At 45.0% G+C, this 22196-nt stretch overlaps 1 protein-coding gene across 1 annotated transcript in view; it reads right to left on the bottom strand.

The window, feature by feature from the left end:
• The window catches only part of LOC137519656 (cryptochrome DASH), a 56671-nt gene that overhangs the window by 7955 nt on the left and 26520 nt on the right, over positions 1 to 22196 (bottom strand). The window contains exons 9-12 of the mRNA XM_068238627.1: positions 10285 to 10364; positions 7672 to 7731; positions 5211 to 5368; positions 1781 to 1900 (exon numbers count right to left, since the gene is read on the bottom strand). Coding sequence (XP_068094728.1) covers positions 1781 to 1900; positions 5211 to 5368; positions 7672 to 7731; positions 10285 to 10364 — 418 coding nt within the window. The remainder of the gene's footprint in view (positions 1 to 1780; positions 1901 to 5210; positions 5369 to 7671; positions 7732 to 10284; positions 10365 to 22196) is intronic.

The raw sequence follows: 22196 nt of genomic DNA, 5'->3' as shown, positions 1-22196 counted from the left end.
GTTGTTATCTATGCAAAAGAGGTTGTCAAATTAAATCTGTTTTCCTGAAAAGTAAATATAAGCTAAAAGTCTGATATCTCTCAAGAGAGTTAATAAAGGTTTTACTGCAGTACAGTTCACAGAATCATCTCTTCTGTATATTTTTCAGCTTAAAAGGCAGCGTGTGCATTCTAAACTACAGCCATGACAGAATGATGCAATCTTAAAAATAAAGCTATAAAATTTAAAATAACAATGAGACTCTTTTCTATACCACTAACAATCTATTTATCACCATATGACACAAACTGCATTATCTCATAAGTTTATGTTCACATTAAAGCAAATCTGGCAGAAATTTCTTATGGCAGGAGAAATCCAAAGGGTCCGCACACTCAATAATGACCAAGTCCTTGTTTATTCAAAAATTGTGACAGATCCATTCCCTAATCAATGAGTCATTTTGGGCCACGTAGGGTCCCCTTTGTCAAGGTAACAGCACAGAATGGTATTGCTGTATGTCACCCCTAAATATTGCCTGTAACCTTAACTAATGTCCAGCGCTACGTAATATGTTTGCGCTTTATAGATACAACAAATAATAAATAAAATCTGAATCTTTCTCAGTTTCTTTGACTTATAAGTGCTGCAGAAAACAGGACCGTCTCCGACCCAAGTTGGGTCGAATAGCTCAGAGGATCTCTTTAGCACAGATAACTAAAAAGTTTCTTAAAGAGACACTGTAACATCAAAAATATCCCCTGGGGGGTACTCACCTCGGGTGGGGGAAGCCTCGGGATCCTAATGAGGCTTCCCACGCCGTCCTCCGTCCCTCGGGGGTCTCGCTGCAGCCCTCCGAACAGCCGCCGACAGACCCGACTGTCAATTCAATATTTACCTTTGCAGGCTCCAGCGGGGGCGCTGTGGCTGCTTTCGGCTCCGAAGTAGACAGAAATACCCGATCTCAGTCGGGTCCGCTCTACTGCGCAGGCGCCGGAGACTTGCGCCGGCGCAGTAGAGCAGACCCGACAGCGATCGGGTATTTCCGCCTACTTCGGAGCAGACAGCCGTCAGAGCACCTACGCAGGAGACGGGAAGGTAAATATTGACGTCACCGCTGTACGGAGGGCTGCAGCGAGACCCCTGAGGGACGGAGGACGGCGTGGGAAGCCTCATTAGGATCCTGAGGCTTCCCCTACCCGAGGTGAGTACCCCCAGGGGACGTTTTGACGTTACAGATTCTCTTTAACTCTTCCTATACTGGAAAACAATGAGACCATTTTCTTTGCTACTAATGTTCTATTTCTTAGCTGTACTTCACATACAATTCATTATCTTATAAGTTTATTTTTGCTTCAGGTTTCCCTTAAGTGTATCCACCAAGGGAAAATTCTTCTCAAAATTCCCCTGGAGCCATAAATCTAAGAACAATATGCAAACCTAGACTTTACCTCAGGACTTAGGCACACCTGTTCCCACACCTAGCTATGGCATGCCTGCATGTGTAGAAGGAAGATGCCAGAGCTCATAAAGTAAAGATTTGCATAAATATACTGTCATGATTTAAGCACTTCAGGGCTCTGTGGAAATGACAAACACATGGTATGTTTTCTTCTTCAAAAAAAATAAAAAAAAATAAAAAAAAATCAGTCAGGATGGGTATCTGGTATTGTACTGCATCCTCATTACCCATTATTAGGGAGGCCTCCCCTCACTGCTTGCCAGGTGATACAGGTGACTGGAGTTCTGTCTGGTGTCACAGCAGAAGAGAAAATGGAGGGATATTTAGCGAGATACCTACGTTTCCATCATAATCCAGCCCTTGTTTTATCATGTTGAACTTCCTGTTCTCTCTGGGGTCATTCCCAATGCCAGCGCTGTACAGCCAATTTCCGTAGTTACTGCAAACATCATAATCTACCTAAAAGATAAAGGAACAAAAGACACAGCTGGAGAGTTAATGCTTTTCTGTGTGTGCTTATCCATTCTGCAAATCAATCAAGCAGCACTGCAGAACCACTAACGTCAGCGGAACAGCCACCAGCTAGACAGGATCTGTCATTTTCATATCACTTTCGAGGGACATGTGACTAAACACAAGAGAAAAATGTTCCTCTATAGGTAGCCATAAAGTTAGCGATGATGGTCAGATTCAAACAAGAGAAAAATCTCTTTGATCAAATCTGAGAGAGATCTGTCAGCTGCCCATATAGCGCAGGCTGAAATCAATCAGGAATCGGCCTTGTGACATAGCATCTGCTGCCTCAATGGCTCTAAACTGCCCCCCTAATGTCATAAGTGCCTGCCAGTGTCCGCCGCTGGCTTCATCCACAATCTGTATGCACGTGCCCCATGTGGTTTCTGGCGTATACGTGGGGGTTTGTGTGATGTCACACATGCGCCTACAATACTCAAGCAACAAGGTAGGGCCTATGTACATGGATTGCGGACTTAGCCAGTGGCGGACACGGACAGGTAAAGTATACTGCATTGGGCTCCGGGGAGCACATTTGACATTAGGAGGGACAGTGCAAGGGGTTTTGTCGCTCATCATTACTGCCGCGTACAAATTTTCAACTACAATGGCCTGACATCTTGCAGCATGTCCCATCGATCAGGCATGCTCTTGTCAGCACCAATTTTCATCCCATTCGATAATAATCCATATTTCATCCGATTAGAGAATCATCGAATCGGATGGTCGATCGGCCACCAAGTCGATAGATGTATAGCCACCTTATGTCTTGTCTAACTCTAGACGAAAGATAAATATAAATCTCTAAATATTAAATGTTCAAATTATGTGTCAGCTACTTACTGTACAATGATACAGTATTGTTGCCGTTTTTCTCACTTTGTAAGCAGATAGCTAAACAGAATTCTAAGGTGCAAGGACACCGGGCGGAGAGCAACACACGGGCGTTCCGGCTACCGCTAGCTCAGTCAACCCAGCGAGGGTGATTCCAGAGGGTACCCGAAAGGACCATGAGTTAAAGGGCGGCTCTGGTTGGCAGCGTGCATCAGCATAGGCCCACTAGTTTTGTCCGTTACTTCCGGACTTCCTCAGGGCGTGGCTTCAGAGCGGTGGACCAATTTTTAACTAGGTACTGGCTCCACTCTCATCCTAGCAATTGCTGTACTCAACAAAGAGCGGGGGACCGCTCGAAACAGCGACTGTCCGTTGTGCTTTATTCTATTCAGCCATGCGATTGACACACTGATCCTCAAGTGCGTTCCGCTGTGCATCTAAGAGCTATACTTACAAAGAGCTATATTTATAGCCTGCTTTTTGTATGGGATGATGGCTGAACATTCACATTTGATGTGAATAAACAAACACCTTGAAAATCTTTACTGCTGGTTATTGCTTTTGATTGAGTTCCAAGGAAGAGGAAATGCTCAAGAGAAGTCCTGGATGTGGTACTGAGAGGAGGTCACTCTGAGGAGTGAAGTTGTTGTGACTGGGATAACACTTCATTTACCACTGTGAAAAGTAGACGGACTTCTGCTTACATCACTTATAACCTTTGTGAGATTTAAGGTGGCCATACATCTAGCGATTTTGCTGGCTGATCGACCATTCAATTCCATAATTTTATCGAATTGGATGAAAATCTGTGCTGTAACATGTCCACCCAAGCGATGATTTAATAGATTTCGGGACAAAAAAAAGACATGCTGGAAAATCTCGGTTGAAAGTGCCCGATCGGGTGCGCGGCGGTAATAGCATGCGATATCTTGTCAACCGACATACGTGACTGACCCCTGGCCACTGTGCCCCCAAGTGTAAAACATCACCCTGTGCAGGGTTTTAAATTCTCAACTGTCTGCTGCTGCAACCCCTGGCCTTCCCCGCCGTCACCCTGAGTGTGTGTGCCACGTGGCAGGAGACACCTTGTGCCACATGCTCGCGGTGAAGGCGGAGGAAGCCAGGAGTCACAGCCAGCTATAAGATGAGGGGCGTGTTACTTTTACTTTAAAGAGAACCCGAGGTGAGAGGGAAATGGAGGCTGACATGTTCATTTCCTTTTAAATAATGCCCATTGCCTGGCTGTCCTGCTGATCCTCTGCCTCTAATAGTTTAAGCCATAGACCCTGAACAAGCATGTAGATCAGATGTGTATGACAAATCTGACAAGATGAGCTGCATGCTTGTGTCAGGTGGGTGATTAACACTCTACTGACCAGAAAGATCAGCAGGACTGCCAAGCAACTGGTATGGTTTAAAAGGAAATAAATACGGCAGCTTCCATCTCACACCTCAGGTTTCTTTTAACTACCTAACAACCACATCACGCCGATGGGCGACCGTGACAGCAGCCCTAGGACCGCCTAACCCTGACTGGCGTCAAGTCCTGGAGCTGCAGTTTAGCAGGGAACGCGTGCGCATGCGCGATCGTTCCCTGCTGGTTCACGGAGCCTGCTAGCTGTGACTGTTCAGAGCCGAAAGGGGAAACTAATCCCCTTTGTTTACATTTGTACAGCGCTGCGATCTCCTGCAGCGCTGTACGAGGGACACTGGGCTGTCCCTCACAGCGGCTCGTACTGCGTGGCCTCTCATAGGCTGATGCCTATGAGAGGCGGGGAACAGTGCCGATCGCCGTCCTATGGCGATTTAGGACGGCATGGGGGGGGTTTGAGGGAGGGAAAAGCCTTCCTTCTTTCAATATAAAAAAATAAAAAAAATAAAAAAATCGCAGCAGCGATCAGAGACCTCCGCCAGAGTGTCCTATTAACAGTATTACATTAAAAGGAGGTGATATTAATTTGTGTGCTAAGTTGTAGGGCTGTGCAGCACGCTAACACAGCTGCACAGCCCTATGTTATGAAAAAGGGCATGGTCACTAGGGGGGTATAAGCCTGAGGTCCTGAAGTGGCTAAAGTCTGAATATAGGCATGCCTTTTATAGCGATTTAAGAGAATATTTTTATATCACTTAACTATAATGAAATTTTGAAAAAGGAAAGTTCCTGATTGTACCAAATAATAGCTCCTTATTTCCTCAGCAATCCTCAGCATTTCAGGCAGGATGTGAGCAGGCACCAATCAGTTTCTGAGGTTTGATAACCTAGTGGAGCAGGTAGTATCCTCTTAGCAAAAGCTACATTATTTTTTTTAACAAGCCTTTTTGATGCATAACTAAATATTATTCTATTAAGTGCATCAGAAACTACCCGAAACAGGGCTTTACTAACTTATGATAATAGCTGCTGCCAACAGGGTATACTTACCAGCAAGTATTCAAACCATTCAGCGCCCATCCTCCAGTCCATGCCGAGGTCTTTGGTGAGAAAACTGGCCACATTCTGGCGCCCCCTGTTGGACATAAATCCAGTCATTGCCAACTCCCGCATGTTGGCATCAACAAATGGAACTCCTGTGCGGCCTTCTATAGAGAGGGAAAATAACTGCGGTCAGATACCAGTATTGATCAGCGATGGATGTAGACCAGGGTCCTCAAGTACCCCCAACAGTGCATGTTTTGCAGAAAATTACAAACATTCACAGGTCATTAGTGTCTCAGCAGCGCTCATTTGCACTATTGGGGGTATTTGTGGACTAAGTTGAGAACCCCTGATGTAGACTACAGAAGACATTGTGAAGATCAGCATTCATTAATGCCCATCCTTGATATTATACTTTTTTTGTTTTTCTAAGCAGCAACCTCGGTAAGGACTGTAAGTATACACATGACATGGGACAGGAGCTGCATGGTGATTGGCTGGCTGCACGGCACTTGCAAACTGAACAGGAGGTGAAGAGAGTCCTGTATCATTGGGAGCAGGTAATGTCTAACACTCCACTCCGCTGTCTTTCTATATTAGCTAACTAGCACCCAGCCCCCCATCCATGATGGAGGGGTGGGCTGGGTGGGAGGTCAATGTATTAGGTCCCGTCTCATCCTTCACTCTAAGCTCAGGACAAAATACAAAATTTGAGCGATCAGGTGCTGATCCTTCATGATGTTCATTAAAGAGACACTTAAATTAAAAACAATAATGGTGCACAAGCCAGCCTTCTGGGGTTCTGGGGCCCCGGGCAGTGAGAGTTCCTGGGGCCCCAGGCTGGCTTGTGCACCATTATTGTTTTTAATTTTAGTGTAGATTCCCATGCAGTTTAGTTAGGAGGGGGGCAGATGAGAGGGTATATCCTGCACGCTGGTGCCCCCTGCTGGCCATATAGCCATTGTCTATATGCAACTGAAACCCTCTCCAATTACTAGCTGAGTAGCTCAGCTTCTGTTTGAATTAATCACTGCAGACTAGGTGTCATGTGTCTGTGCACTTCTTGATTGGCTTACAAGCAGCCTGCAGGCTTTATATAAGCAGCAGAGAACTGTTTGGGAAGTGAGTATCTCCTGTGTGTTTGGTAAGTCTTAGAGCAGTTGGGGACAAGCTCCTGGGTGTGGCAGGTCCAGGGCTTGGCTGTGCTCACATATGGTGTTGCATGCTGGTTCTGGGGCCCCGGGCAGTGAGAGTTCCTGGGGCCCCAGGCTGGCTTGTGCACCATTATTGTTTTTAATTTTAGTGTAGATTCCCATGCAGTTTAGTTAGGAGGGGGGCAGATGAGAGGGTATATCCTGCACGCTGGTGCCCCCTGCTGGCCATATAGCCATTGTCTATATGCAACTGAAACCCTCTCCAATTACTAGCTGAGTAGCTCAGCTTCTGTTTGAATTAATCACTGCAGACTAGGTGTCATGTGTATGTGCACTTCTTGATTGGCTTACAAGCAGCCTGCAGGCTTTATATAAGCAGCAGAGAACTGTTTGGGAAGTGAGTATCTCCTGTGTGTTTGGTAAGTCTAAAGAGACACTTAAGGCAAAAAAAAAAAAAAAGAGTTTTACTCACCTGGGGCTTCTACCAGCCCCCTGCAGCTATCCCGTGCCGTCGCAGTCTCGCTCGGAATAGCAGTATAGAGGGCGCTATTGCGGCCAGGAACGCGAGGAATCATTTGCGTTCCTAGGCCTGTCGCTGAACACGGAAGTAGCTGCCGGCGGGGACAGAAGGATCCGAGCGAGACTGCGTGGGCACGGGACAGCTTCAGGGGCTGGTAGAAGCCCCAGGTGAGTAATTTTTTTTTTTTTTAAGCCTTAAGTAACCCTTTACATCAGGTTTTCTTCAGCTGTTGTAAATCTTGCCTCTGAAAAACATCAGTATAAGAACAAATGTACCGATCAGGGAGAATCAATCACACACTTCAGCCTTCAGTTGTTCCATATTCAGCCGAAATCTGACCAGTCTGGGGACTACTGCATTGGTTTGATGTCATTAGGCTATAGGTAATTTCATTGTGTTACACAAGGACAATAAAGTGCTTGATCTTGGGTAGGGGAAGGACCAGTATACATGTAATTAAGGCGCCAGGAAATCTGGGCCCAGGGCAAAGATGAAGAATGGCTCCCACTGCTCCTGCAAAACTCCCAGCTGCATTAAGTACTATGCCCCCTCCAGGCCACCATGGGTAAGATGTAATTGGGCTATTGCTGGCGGCTGAATTACGCTTTTTTTTAATAGTAATTTGGGCTATAGTAACTCAGTCTTTTGCCAGTGTCCAAATTACTTACTGAGTGCCACTATAACCATCAAGTCTCCCAATTCCCTCCTCTTCCTGCCCCATTCACTTAATCTTACTTTTACATTTTTGATAGACTTGCTTTACAAAACAAAATGCATTGAAGGAAACACTGACCTTTCCAGGCATCAAACAGTTTTTGGTCTTTCTTCCATGGAACCTCTTTATCCTGAAGACCTAAACATTTCCATGTGTTACAAGAGAAAAAGAAGAGAATACTGTTATCACTATAAAATCATACCATAAATCACTATAAATCATAAAAAAACTGAGTGCAGAAGCACAAAGCTATAATGTACGGTAAGAAAAACCGAGGAAACATCAGCATTCCAGCGGCGTAGCTAAGGAGCTTTGGACCCCAGTGCAAGTTTTACATTGTGCCCCCCAAGCACTCTATACATAACATGTCAACAAAACCTGCCAAGGACATCCACAGTATGAGAGGTGTAAGAGAGAGAGAGAAGAATGGTCTGAACAAAATGAGAGAGTCTGAAAATAACATTGTGATGTGAATATGCAGGGTAAAGTTGTTTGGCATTAGCTTAGTGCTGACTATTTAGAACAGAAGGTATTTATCAGTTATATTGTACCATACAGAAATGGTCGATTACCTGTCAGCACTGAGTATGTGACTGAAAAGGCCTTGGCAACCATTTCATTGTACTCAATACTTCCTCTGAGGTCCGCCAACACAGAACCACAGTTTACAGGTAAACTTCGTCCTCGCTGTGGATTTCTGCATTCCTACATGAGCTACCATACAATGCAATATACTGTATACTGTAATACCATTTACATGAAATGAGTGCATGTGTACTTCCTCAGCACAGACATGCTGCCAGTTACAATTTTTTTTGTTTCCCCGCTTACAGCATTAGAGCAACTAATGTTCACATAAAACCTAGCAGGTCAATTTACTTTTATTACAGGCATTACTGTACAGCATGAGAACAGCATTTCTGTCTTGCAGCACTAGAGTCCCAGCCTGGCCACTATCTACATTGAGTTTGTATGTTCTTTCCATGCTTAGGTGGATTTTCTCCAAGTACTTCAATTTCCTCCAACACCTCAACACTCTGATAATTGGTTAGGGAGAAGACTGTTAGCTCCTCTGAAGGTGAAGGACAGGAGATGTCAGCACTATGTAAATACACAACAATAATAGTTGCAAATCCTTAGATCAGTGTTTCTCAAACCTGTCCTCCTGACTCCCCAACGGCGCATGGTTTGCAGGAAAACTCACCTACGCACAGGTGGGGTAATTAGTGGATCGGCTACATGGAATCCACTTAGCTGAGACGCTAATTATCCCACCTGTGCATAGGTGAGGCTGCCTGCAAAACATGCGCAGTTGGGGAGTCAGGAGGACAGGTTTGAGAAACACTGTCTTAAATTACTAAAGTTAGTCTAATTCTGGGAATACACGGTTCGTTTTTGAGCCAGATAGATGGCTCGATCGTTTCTACACTCAATTTGTGAATGGAAAAAGATAAGAAATACTAGCGGAAGATAGGAGAATCGACTGCAGAATCGAGCGGCGAAACGAACAGTGTATTCCCAGCATTACACTATGTGGGGGGCACAGGATCCAGAACTGTTCCATATCTCCCGGACTAGAAATCAATTGAGGAGAACAAATGTTTAACCGATTTGCAACACACACACACACACACACGTTAGCTGTGTAGCTGTCAATGTGCTGTGTTGCTATGCGGTGGGACAATGAGCAGAATCACATAGTCGGAGGAACGATGCAAGTAGTGGGATGTGGGGAGGGAGGATCAGCATCGCTGGGGTTGGATCCGCTCGACAGATCACTAGCAGGTTGGGCATCGGATCGTTGGTTGACGTACACACGCCTGATGCGGTCACTATCGGCCACCTCAGCCAATTTCAGTCAGGAATTTGTACGTGGCAGTAGGCCATTTCATAGTTGGAAACTGCTGGATTTGATGGGTCTGCCAATCAGTCTGATTGAAAAACGCAGCATGACATGTTGCATGGCTTGTGTATTCAATTGCCCCGGACTACAGAGAACTGCAATAAAAACAGCAAACGTGATCATAACTGCCCAGTTCTGATATATTCGGCTCATTTGTTACACTGTAGTTAGTTACTTTCATTTCCCCAGTGTGTGTGTGTGTGTGTGTGTTTGCATGCTCACATTACAGTGTGCTGCCCCGTGACTGTATGCCTGAACAGGAAGCATTCACGCTCCAGTGACTGAGGCCTGATGTGCTAAACTTTTCTCATTAGTTATCTGATAGATCAACAACTATCAGTAAAAATACATTTTTATAACACATTAAAAAACATGCAAAAAATCCCACTATGAGCGGTGTCCCAGTTTTGGAAGTGCGACTCCTGGAGCAATCGCAATTTGGCACTGCAGCCATTGAATGTGATCGATCCAATTGCCGGTGATCCCAAAACACTGCAGGAAACACTCCAGTGGGCTCGGAGTTTAGGGCCCGTTTCCACTATCGCGAATCTGCATGCTTTTTCTACAAGCAGATTTGCACAACCAATACAACTTACTTAGCCTGTTTCCACTTGTCAGGAAAACAGAGCGTTTTTCTGTGTAGGAAAAATCTGCACAGCAGAGCCGATTTATTCTTTTATAATTTTTTTTTTTTTTTTATTTATATATAGGGGAAACAAAGTCATGAGAAAACTCTTAACAAACGTGTATCAGGCCCTATAAAACATTACACAATGCAGTATGCTCACCTCTCAGAAAGAAGATCCTCCTCCCATATTTCAGAGCCACAAAACGGAAGTAATCTCGCCACAGCAGCTCAAAAATCACCCTAAAAAAAGGGAAATGAAAAAAGAAACAGAATCTCAATAAGTGATATGTCTTGTTCTCTAAGACTCTGCTTGCACATATAGCCTACTAGCCTTGAAATGGAAAGGGGACAGAAAAAAAATGTGCATTTTCACATCGGCTTTAAAGAGAATCTGTATTGTTAAAATCGCACAAAAGTAAACATACCAGTGCGTTAGGGGACATCTCCTATTACCCTCTGTCACAATTTCGCCGCTCCTCGCCGCATTAAAAGTGGTTAAAAACAGTTTTTAAAAGTTTGTTTATAAACAAACAAAATGGCCACCAAAACAGGAAGTAGATTGATGTACTGTATGTCCACACATAGAAAATACATCCATACACAAGCAGGCTGTATACAGCCTTCCTTTTGAATCTCAAGATCATTTGTGTGTTTCTTTCCCCCTGTTCTCATGCACTGAAGTTTCAGGCTGCTTGTTTCTTCCTACAAACAGCTTTGCCCTTGTCTGTAATTCTTCAGTATGTGAAAGCCCAGCCAGCTCAGAGGACGATTTATCCAGCTTGTAAAAGAGAAGAGAGAAGAGAGAAGCTGCTCTAATCCTAAATAACACACAGGCAGTGTGCATATAGGGGCCTGGAAGGGGGAGTTCATAGCAGAACCACAACACTGAAGAACTTGGCAGCCTTCCAGACACAGGCTGACAAGTCTGACAAGAGAGAGATAAGTTGATTTATTACAGAGATGGTGATAGTAGAACGTGCTGCAGTAAGCCAGAGCACATTAGAATAGCTTTTTGAACTTGTAGGATGATAAAAAACAGGATGCAATTTTTGTTACGGAGTCTCTTTAAAACCGGCACCCTGGGCTTCCAAGCCAGATTTAGTGCACTGGTAGTCTGGGACATGCCCCATCCCATAAGTCTGTATTGTATACTCAGCACAAGGACCAGAGGGCAAGGGGTAGTGGGGCAGTCACGTCTCTGAAAAGATTTACACCTAAATGAGAGGTTTGAGGGGAATGTTTTTAAAAGTAGCTTGTAGCTCTTTCTTGTGTGTAAGGTGGCCTAGATCATTGAATTTAACTTTAAATGAACTTATAATGTGCAGTTTTCCTCATGTTGAAACAGGGATATTACAGAGAAGAGTGACTATTTAAAGTAGCCAATCAGATTTCAGCAGTCAACATTCTAGTGTTGGTAAAGTTTATGCAGGGACTAGAGTTCTACCATTCAAAACAATCGTTCATTTCTGATGTCCATATTAGCACTTGCTGCTCTGTGCACAGCAAAAGAGACAGGCTGAATCATTCTTGGTTATAATTAAAGGGGCACTATGGCAAATATTTGTAAAAATGTAAAATATGGGCAAACATATACAAATAAGAAGTACATTTTTTTTCCAGAGTGAGCTATAAATGAGCTATAAATAAAAAGTGTTGCTGTCACTTACAGTAGGTAGTAGAAATCTGACAGAACCGACAGGTTTTGGACTAGCCCATCTCTTCATGGGGGATTCTCAGGGATTTATTTATTTTCAAAAGCACTTGGTGAATGGCAGTTGCTCTGTCCAACTGTAGCGAGCAGGGAAGCTGGCCAGCATTATTTTTTAAATCCTTTTTAGGGAATATCTTTATAAAGTATAAAAGCCTTGCTGAGAATCCCCTATGAAGAGATGGACTAGTCCAAAACCTGTCGCTTCTGTCAGATTTCTACTACCTACTGTAAGTGACAGCAACATGGGAGAAAAGTAATTTATGGCTCATTTTACTCTGGAGAAACGTACTTCTTATTTGTCTATGTTTGCATATATTTTAAATTTTACACTTTTTCACCATAGTGCCCCTTTAACTGCTTAAAGTGGACCTGAAATCTTTCACAGGAAAGCAGGGCTGTGGAGTCGGAGTCAGAGCAATTTTGGGTGCCTGGAGTCAGAGTCGGGAAAAAAATTCACCGACTCTGACTCCTAATGAATTTAAACTGTAATTAAAATAGAAAATGTGATAAAGTTTTCTATTTCTTGAGAGCGCATGCGCGCAGCGAACTGAGATGGCCGCTTGATCTCAGCGCTGCGTGACACCGGGAAGATCATTCGCTGATACCGCCGCCTCCACTGCGCTGATACCCTAGCTGTCAGCACCACTATACGGGGGAAGAGTCCCGACACACGCTGAACAATGGCCCAAAGCACCAGGCACAAAACTGGGACCAAAGGGCAGCAGAACAAGACTGGCGTGGAGGAACCTAAGATGGCGCCCGCTGCCTCCCCAGAGCATGATGCGGATATTGGCCCCACAGACGACCGGGAGGGCAACTCACAAACCCTGCTTATAGATAACCCATCCTCACCTGCGGAGCAAATCACCCTGGATGAATTAAGATCGATCATCCGAGAGGAGGTGACGGGCGCAACAAAACAACTGGGATGCGAGCTTCTACGCGAAATTAGGCTGCTGGGCCAGAGAGTCGCCGCCACGGAAAGTCGCCTAGACAAGGTAACCACAGTGCTGGAAGGACATGAAGATGATATCAGCTCTATAAAAACTGAGGTACGTGACCTGCACAACAAGTGGGAGGACTGGGAGAATAGATCCCGCAGGGAGAACATTAGAATCAGGGGAATCCCAGAAACAGTGCAAGACCTTCAAGGGTTTGTAACAGCACTTTTCCAAGAGCTCCTTCCCAGCATACCCATAGAGCAGCTGGAAATGGATCGCGTCCACAGAGCGCTTTCCCGCCCTATTGCCAACGGCCCCCCGCGGGACATTATATTGAAGCTACACCACTACCTCACTAAAGAAAAGCTTATGCAAGCCGCAAGAAACAAAACCGACCTATCCTACCAGGAACATACCTATCAACTTTACGCTGACCTTGCCCCAGCAACACTGATTAAACGCAGGGAAATGCGCCCATACCTGAAAATCCTGAGGAATAAAGAAATCCGCTACCATTGGGGCTTTCCCTTCCAGCTTATTTTTACCTGGGAAGACAAACAACATGTAGCACGCGACCTTGATGAGATTCGGGACTGCTTTCGCTCCCTTGGATTCTCCCTCCCACCACCAGAAGCTAAGGAGAAAAGCACTAAGTCGCCTGACAACGCACCTAATCAAAGCCCTGATAAATCTACCCCCCCCCAGGGAACAGAGAACCCGCATAGACCGCTCGCAGATTTTAAAGCAGCTGTCTCAAGAAGTGTTCCAGAAGGTTTCCTGAACTCGCATCCCTAAACCCAGGCTTTTGTTTTACCTCTTACTTCCACACCATTGCTCCTGGAGGCCTCTTGTTGCTGTTCTAGCAGGCCTAACAGGCATTTGCAATGGGCTCATCGGAGTTATCCATATGTTTTCGTGTGTTAAAACGTTTGCAAAATGTTCAATCCTAAACTGGCTGTTATGGTTCTGCATTACTTAAGGTTATGCCTCTTTGGCATGGAGCCAGAACTGAACCAATGCTAATATGTTCTCCCTGACCCCTGCAAGAAGCTGCAGCCCGCAGCAGACGACCGCTAGCTCCTGGATAATAAGGAGCTGCATAAGAAACTTATGTGTTATGTTACCCTTTCTTTTATTTTACCCTGGGCGCACACGCAGAGTCGCCACATGATATCACCCCCTCCCCGAGGTTTATCACACCTTAAGTGCCTTTCGTTTAAAAGGGCACCTGTTAGCATGCTAATATAATCCCTTATGCACCCCCTTCTCCCCTCCCCCCCCCTCCCTCCCTCCCCCTCTACCTACTCTTCCTAGACAGCAATTGAGGTTAATATTATAATTGTCTGTTTTTGCTAAAATCTTTATAACTTTATATGGCAATATACTACGCAGGTCACTAAAGATTATTTGTGAAGGGTGGAATGAATGTCTGGCGGACGGAATCGACCCTCCTAACCCCTTTAATAGATATACCATACCAAGCCCTACTACTAACAATGCTACACACTAGATGGCGTTAAGGTAGTCTCAATTATAACTCCATGAACCATCAACGGGCATACGGCCTCACGTAGGGCTAAACAATCTGATGGAGTGCTGCTTCCTGATGCCAGACGTTCACTCAATAATTTGATAAATGACATGTAATAACTGCCCATACCCCCATACACCTCCGGTGACTACTCACCCCACATGACCGCACTAGTACCTTACCGCCCACCTGGCCCCGCTATATTGGAAAACACTTTTATGTAACCCCTGCAGTAGCTGGGCACCCCCCCCCCCCCCCCCAATACGAGATATCACTTCTCACTCTCTCTTAGATGTCTCTCTGCTCTCTCCCCCTGTGATGCCACCTTATATCAATAGCGGTATCTAACTAATCCATATGATATATACAACCTTCCCGACACGACATGTGCTCCGCCTTTGCACCCAATGGGTACCATTCATTTGATGCCCCGTGGGAGCAAACTGATGCCTTTGCGCATCCCACCTGACATACGGAGTGCCTCCCTTTTTCTGGGGGCTCTCCTCTTTCTTTCATATCTCTCTTCTCCTCTTCACTTCCTCCTCTCTCTCTGTTTTCTTCCTATTCTCACTCTCGACACGGCTGGCTTGCCTGACCAAAATTATAATAGGGGCTTCATGATCATCGGGCAGCACTTGCAGCAAGCCCTCTGCTCCACCTACATAATATGGCAGTGAACTTAATATCTCTAAACGTCCAGGGGTTTAACTCTCCCAATAAGCGATCCAAAGCCTTCTCTTTCTTTCGAGCTAAGCATGCAGACATCATATGCCTCCAGGAGACACATCTACAGGCGTCACACACCCCTAAATATCTGCACAACACCTTCCCCCAATTTTATACTGCCAATGCTACTACGAAACAAAGAGGAATTCTTATTGCATTTAGACGCTCTGTCAACTTCATCTGTAATAAGGAAATTAAAGATACAAGCGGCAGATACCTTATCCTCCTGGGCACCATACAAGACAACGAGGTTACTGTAGTCTCTTATTACGCCCCTAACACCAATCAACTTCCCTTCCTTAGAAACCTGATGGAGCTTATATCCACGCACGCCATCGGTACGATAATTGTAGCAGGTGACTCTAACCTATGCCTTCGCCCACATCTAGATAAGGATAATCCAGCCCAAACGACACCTTCGGTGGCTGATATCCGCAACGCTAAACAATTTGAAAACCTGCTGCAGTCTGCCTCCTTGGCAGATTGCTGGAGGGAGACAAACCCTAGTAAGAGAGAGTACACCTTTTACTCTAATCCCCACAACATGCAATCCCGCATAGACCACTGCTTCATAGGCATGTCCTCACTCCCCAACCTATCAGCGGCGGGAATTATTCCTGTCCCATGGTCCGACCATAATGCTGTTTCCATCAGGCTTGCTTCAATTATCACTAGGCAACCGGCATTTAAATGGAAACTTAATCAGTCCCTTTTATCTGACCCCGCAGTTGTATCTACCATGGAAAACCACTTAAAGGAATACTTCGCTTACAATTCCGACTCAGGGGAAATATCCGACTACACTGTTTGGGAGGCACATAAAGCGGTCCTCCGCGGGCATCTTATTGGCATAGCCTCGGGCAAAAAGAAAAAAAGAGAAAACGAGACCAACTGATCTTAGAACAGGCATACACCGAGGCGGTGGAACAATACAATAGAGACCCTACCCCCAAAAATAAACAGGCCCTCTTTAAAACAGAGGAAGCTCTCAATCTTTTCCTCTCCAGTGCAGCCGAAAAAAACACCTTAGGTGGAGCAAATATAAATTTTATGTCAATTGCAACAAACCCTCTTCCATGTTTGCCCGCAGGTTGCGGCAGCTAGACCCCCACTTTAAAGCTCTTAAATTACAAACTGGCAACAACACCCACACCTGCAATCCTGTAAAAATCACTGAAATCTTCCAGAAGGGCCTTACAAAAATATACCAACAACCCCCAATGACCAAGGGCACACTTAGGAACAATATACTTAGCTCCCTTCCCCTGCCCTTGTTAGAGGAGGAGACACGCCAGAATCTAGACCGCCCCATAACTGAAGAAGAAGTTCTCCTTTCCATAAAATCACTTAAACTCAACAAGGTACCCGGCCCGGATGGCTTCTCTGCTCTCTATTATAGGAAATTTGCTAAGATTCTCTCGGTTCCCTTAACTAAAGCCTTTAATAGCATCCTAGAAGGTAATCTCCCAGGGACCGAATCACTGATGGCAGGTATTAGCATGATTCCGAAACCTGGCACAGATCCCACTATATGGTCTAATTATAGGCCTATCTCTCTACTAAATGTAGATATTAAACTATTAGCCAAAATTTTGGCAACTAGACTGAATATGGTTATCAATAACTTAGTGGGACTGGACCAGGTGGGTTTCATGCCGCGCAGGCAAGCAGGAGACAGCATCAGGAGAATTTTACACCTAATCTCCTCTGCTTCTAGAGGCGGTGCTCCCATGATGCTATTGTCTTTGGACATCCAAAAGGCATTTGACACGGTGTCATGGGAGTACCTGTTTGCCCTTCTCCAGACTTGGGGTTTTGGGCCTAATATGCTAACTTGGCTTAAGGCTCTGTGCCACTCCCCTACAGCGTACGTCCAATATAGTGGTTACAGATCTCCTATATTCCATATTCAAAGGGGCACCCGCCAGGGGTGTCCCCTCTCCCCTTTACTATTCGCTCTTGCCATGGAACCACTGGCGATCATGATTAACAGACACAAAGGGGTCGGAGGGGTGCCACTGGCGGGCCAATCCCATAAATTATGTCTATATGCCGACGACGTCATTCTCACTATCACGGACCCCCACGCCTCTATCGCTAACTTAGCTGACATACTGCTCGACTTTGAGGATATCTCTGGTCTAAAAATCAATAGTACCAAGTCTAAGGCCCTTAATGTATCCCTCTCCCCAGCAGGTGTATCCAAACTTAAAGCCTCCTGCGAATTTTCCTGGGAGCCTCTGAAGCTGAAGTATTTGGGCATATTCCTAACTAGCAATTATAAAGACATGTTTAGCGCAAATTACCCTAAACTCCTCCGTGAGATCACACAATTACTAGAATGTTGGAAGCGTTATGCTATCTCATGGATGGGTCGCATAGTCGCTACCAAAATGATTATCTTACCTAAACTGCTTTATGCCTTCAGAGTTCTACCAGTACATATCCCGCCTTCCTTCCTTAGGAGGGTGCAAGCCGCTATACTTGCATTTATATGGAAGGGCTCGGGCCCAAGAATAGCCAGAGCAACGCTGTATAGACTACAATCAGACGGGGGCCTGGGGGTCCCTAATATAGCGGAATATTATGGGGCCTCCCAGGTATCTCAACTAACAGCATGGTCTATTGAACATAATCCCCCCCTGTGGTGCACAATAGAGAGGGCACTGTGTCATCCGATCGCTCCTCGCAACCTGCTGTGGTTGTAAAAGCAACAAGGTAATAAAATAAAAGATCCAATTATTTCACACTCTTTAACAATATGGAACCAAACCAAAAAAAAGGGGAAACTTAGTGTCACCCCACCTACCCCTCCTTTCCTTTCTGGGCCACCCATCTTTCCCCCCGGGTCTGCATAATCAAATAGCGTACAAGTGGTGGCAGCAAAATAATCTTACAATAATCTACAATCTAGTCACAGACAGTACAATTAGAACATTCGCTTCATTGAAAGAACATAAGCAGATCCCTGACACCGAGCGTTTCAGATACATACAAATAGCTCATTTTATACGCAGTGTATTAAAGCATCGGTCATCACTACAAACCAGGACCCCCTTTGAGCACGCCTGTTTCACAGACCCCACATCCCCGGGCCTCATTTCAATGATCTACAAAAGTATACTCTCCCCAACCCCCCTGCCCAAGCCACAGTATGTATTGAGGTGGGAAAGAGACCTAGCTGCGACCATTGAGGTGGAGGACCTGGGTGACATCTGGAAGTTCTCCCCTAGATGCTCCATCAGTGCTTCCCTGGTTGAAACTCAATACAAGGTCCTCCTTCGGTGGTACCTAACACCGGACCGAATGGCAAAGTTCCAACCAGGAACCACTCATCTCTGCTTCAGGGGTTGCCGTCAACCAGGCACCTATTTACATATTTGGTGGCAATGCCCAAAGGCACGCAAATTTTGGATCAGGATATATCAAGTAATTTACACCATTTTCAAACAGCAAGTCCCTAAATTGCCACAAGTGGCCCTACTTGGCGTGAAGCCTCCAGATTTGTCTACCCCTAAATACAAGCTACTCCAGCACATTCTACTGGCAGCAAAAAGAGTAATAGCCCGCTCATGGAAAACCCCCACACTGGCTTTCGATACCTTTAAAGCATACCTGAGCTCCGCACTGTGCTTTGACAGGATGAAGGCCATCCTAGATGATGCCCTCTCCAAATTCGAAGCTGTTTGGCAACCCTACTTTCTCAACTATACCCACTGGATTCCGCAATATATTACAGAAGTCTAACCCCTCATGACACAGATAGTAGGCCAGCCGTGTCTCCTTCTTCTTCTTTTTTCTTTCCTCTTCTCTTTCCCTCTGTCTTTCTTCATTTCTACTTCTAATCTTCACTTCTCCTTCCTCTCCCTTTACCCTTGTTTGTCCTTGCTTATACAACCTGCTGTCCTCTAGCTGTTGATCCGCCACCTCTGCAGGCGGATCTTTAGTGAAAGGTGTCCTTTAGCAAAAAGATTGGACAAAACAGGATGCTGGTATTTGTTGCCTCGTGCTGCCAGCACCCAATTGATGTTTATGTGTGATGTAGTCGCCTAGGCGACTACTTTATCCTTCAGGCTGTACCCCTCCCTATGATATCCCCGAAGATTTGATTTATTCTGTTTTGTATAGGAAGAATATATGTCTTGACATGTATCTGGATATAATGCAAATCTTCTGTACTGTGTCTTTCCCTGTTTTCTTATGAAAAATAATAAAACTTTTTGAAAGATAAATTTTCTATTTCTCAGATAATTATCATACATAATTTATATATACAGTAATAGCTGTGCTTAGTCCACAAAAATGAAATAAACCAATTAAAATTAGTTACTTGTGCTGCTTCAATAACGCAGTCCCCGTATTTTTAAAGTCAGATATACATATCTGATTGTGACTGTACAGTATATATGGTGTGTACACAGGAATCTCTTATATATGTTACGGCCAGAACCCGAAGTTTGGCCACTTCTAGTTCTGGCCGGCCACTTCGGGTTCTGGCCGGCCAATTCGCGAAGTGCCCGCTGCGCTGCGGCCAATGTTAGAAACGGATCGTTTACTCTGATATGAATGTATCTTCTGGCCGCAGCGCAGGGGCCAAACGTATTAATTTGTTGCAATTTTAAGCCGGCGGCAATGTAACGATTCAAGCCGCCGGCTTTTTCATCTGCCTCATCTCTCTCCCTCTCTTTCTTATGGGCAGCTGGGCGGGGACACGCGTGTCCCTCCGGAGTCGTTCGTCGCGGCAGGGAAGCCTGCCGTTCTTGCAGAGCGGGTGCTGGCAGAAGCAATGTCTGCAGCCTCCCCGCTCTGCTGCCCCTGCTGCGACGAACGACTCCCGGGGGGACTCGCGTGTCCCCCCCCCCCCCCCCCCGCCGGCTGGCCATAAGAAAGAGAGGGAGAGAGATGAGGCAGATGAAAAAGCCGGCGGCTTGAATCGTTACATTGCCGCCGGCTTAAAATTGCAACAAATTAATACGTTTGGCCGCTGCGCTGCGGCCAGAAGATACATTCATATCAGAGTAAACGATCCGTTTCTAACATTGGCCGCAGCGCAGCGGGCACTTCGCGAATTGGCCGGCCAGAACCCGAAGTGGCCGGCCAGAACTAGAAGTGGCCAAACTTCGGGTTCTGGCCGTAACATATATACTAAATAACATCTATGCTGTAAGAATAAAGCCTGATGTGTAGCCGTGTCACTAATAGAATTGGTCAATGACATGGAAATCATTCCTTGTTGATGCTGATTTATGCAAATGTATGCACTCTCTTTGCTCATGAAATCAAATCACTTAATATGTTGGTAAAATTTGGTTTGGTGACTACAAATTAAAAGGGTACCGAGACGGATGAGATAGAGATATATATATATATATAGATATATATATATATATATATATATATATATATATATATATATAGAGAGAGATATATATAGATATATATATATATATATATATATATATATATATATATATATATAAATATATATATCTATATATCTATCTATATCTATCTATCTATATATATTATATATATAGCTCTCTCTCTCTCTCTCTCTCTCTCTCTCTCTCTCTCTCTCTCTCTCTCTCTCTCTCTCTCTCTCTCTCTCTCTCTCTCTCTCTCTCTCTCTCTCTCTCTCTCTCTATATATATACAGTGGTGTGAAAAACGATTTGCCCCCTTCCTGATTTCTTGTTCTTTTGCATGTTTGTCACACTTAAATGTTTCTGCTCATCAAAATCCGTTAACTGTTAGTCAAAGATAACATAATTGAACACAAAATGCAGTTTTAAATGATGGTTTTTATTATTTAGTGAGAAATTAAACTCCAAACCTACACAGCCTTGTGTGAAAAAGTGATTGCCCTCCCTTGTTAAAAAATAACTTAACTGTGGTTTATCACACCTGAGTTCAATTTCTGTAGTCACCCCTAGGCCTGATTACTGCCACACCTGTTTCAATTAAGAAATCACTAAGGGCTCGTTTCCACTATAGCGAATCCGCATGCGGGCACTGCATGCAGATTCGCATACTCAATGTTAGTGGATGGGGCTGTTTCCACGTGTGCGGCGGCGGCGTTTTTCGGTGCAGGAAAAATCTGCACGACAGGGTCGTCAGATGTCGCGTGCGGCAGGAATGCGGGCGAATCGCCGCTAATGCATTCAATAGGGAAATCGCATGCGGCTTTGTCATGCGGATTTCCCCGCGATTTCGCATGCGATTTCGCATGAAAGGCAATGGAACTTTACACAGGCAGTGACATGGTTAATTTCGCCTGGCTCCTTGCCATGCGAAATCGCATGCGAAATCGCGGGTAAATCCGCATGGGGAGACGCAGCCGCATGCGATTTCTTCAGCGGTGGAATCCAGGCGATTCCGCACCGCTACAGTGGAAACGAGCCCTTAAATAGGAGCTGACACAGAGAAGTAGACCAAAAGCACCTCAAAAGCTAGACATCATGCCAAGATCCAAAGAAATTCAGGAACAAATGAGAACAAAAGTACTGTAATTGAGATCTATCAGTTTGGTAAAGGTTATAAAGCCATTTCTAAAGCTTTGGGACTCCAGCGAACCACAGTGAGAGCCATTATCCACAAACGGCAAAAACATGGAACAGTGATGAACCTTCCCAGGAGTGGCCGACCGACCAAAATTGCCCCAAGAGCGCAGAGAAAACTCATCCAAGAGGCCACAAAAGACCCTAGGACAACATCTAAAGAACTGCAGGCCTCACTTGCCTCAATTAAGGTCAGTGTTCACTACTCCACCATAAGAAAGAGACTGGGCAAAAACAGCCTGCATGGCAGATATCCAAGGCACAAACCACTTTTAAGCAAAAAGAACATTTAGGCTCGTCTCAATTTTGCTAAAAAAAATCTCAATGATTGCCAAGACTTTTGGGAAAACACCTTGTGGACCGACGAGACAAAAGTTGAACTTTTTGGAAGGCGCGTGTTCCGTTACATCTGGCGTAGATGTAACAGCATTTCAGCAAAAGAACATCATACCAACAGTAAAATATGGTGGTGGTAGTGTGATGGTCTGGGGTTGTTTTGCTGCTTCAGGACCTGGAAGGCTTGCTGTGATAGATGGAACCATGAATTCTACTGTCTACCAAAAAATCCTGAAGGAGAATGTCCGGCCATCTGTTTGTCAACTCAAGC

The sequence above is a fragment of the Hyperolius riggenbachi genome, chromosome 5 (genome assembly GCF_040937935.1).
Source record: "Hyperolius riggenbachi isolate aHypRig1 chromosome 5, aHypRig1.pri, whole genome shotgun sequence".
NCBI lineage: Eukaryota > Metazoa > Chordata > Amphibia > Anura > Hyperoliidae > Hyperolius > Hyperolius riggenbachi.
This window is presented reverse-complemented; position numbering and strand designations above follow the sequence as displayed.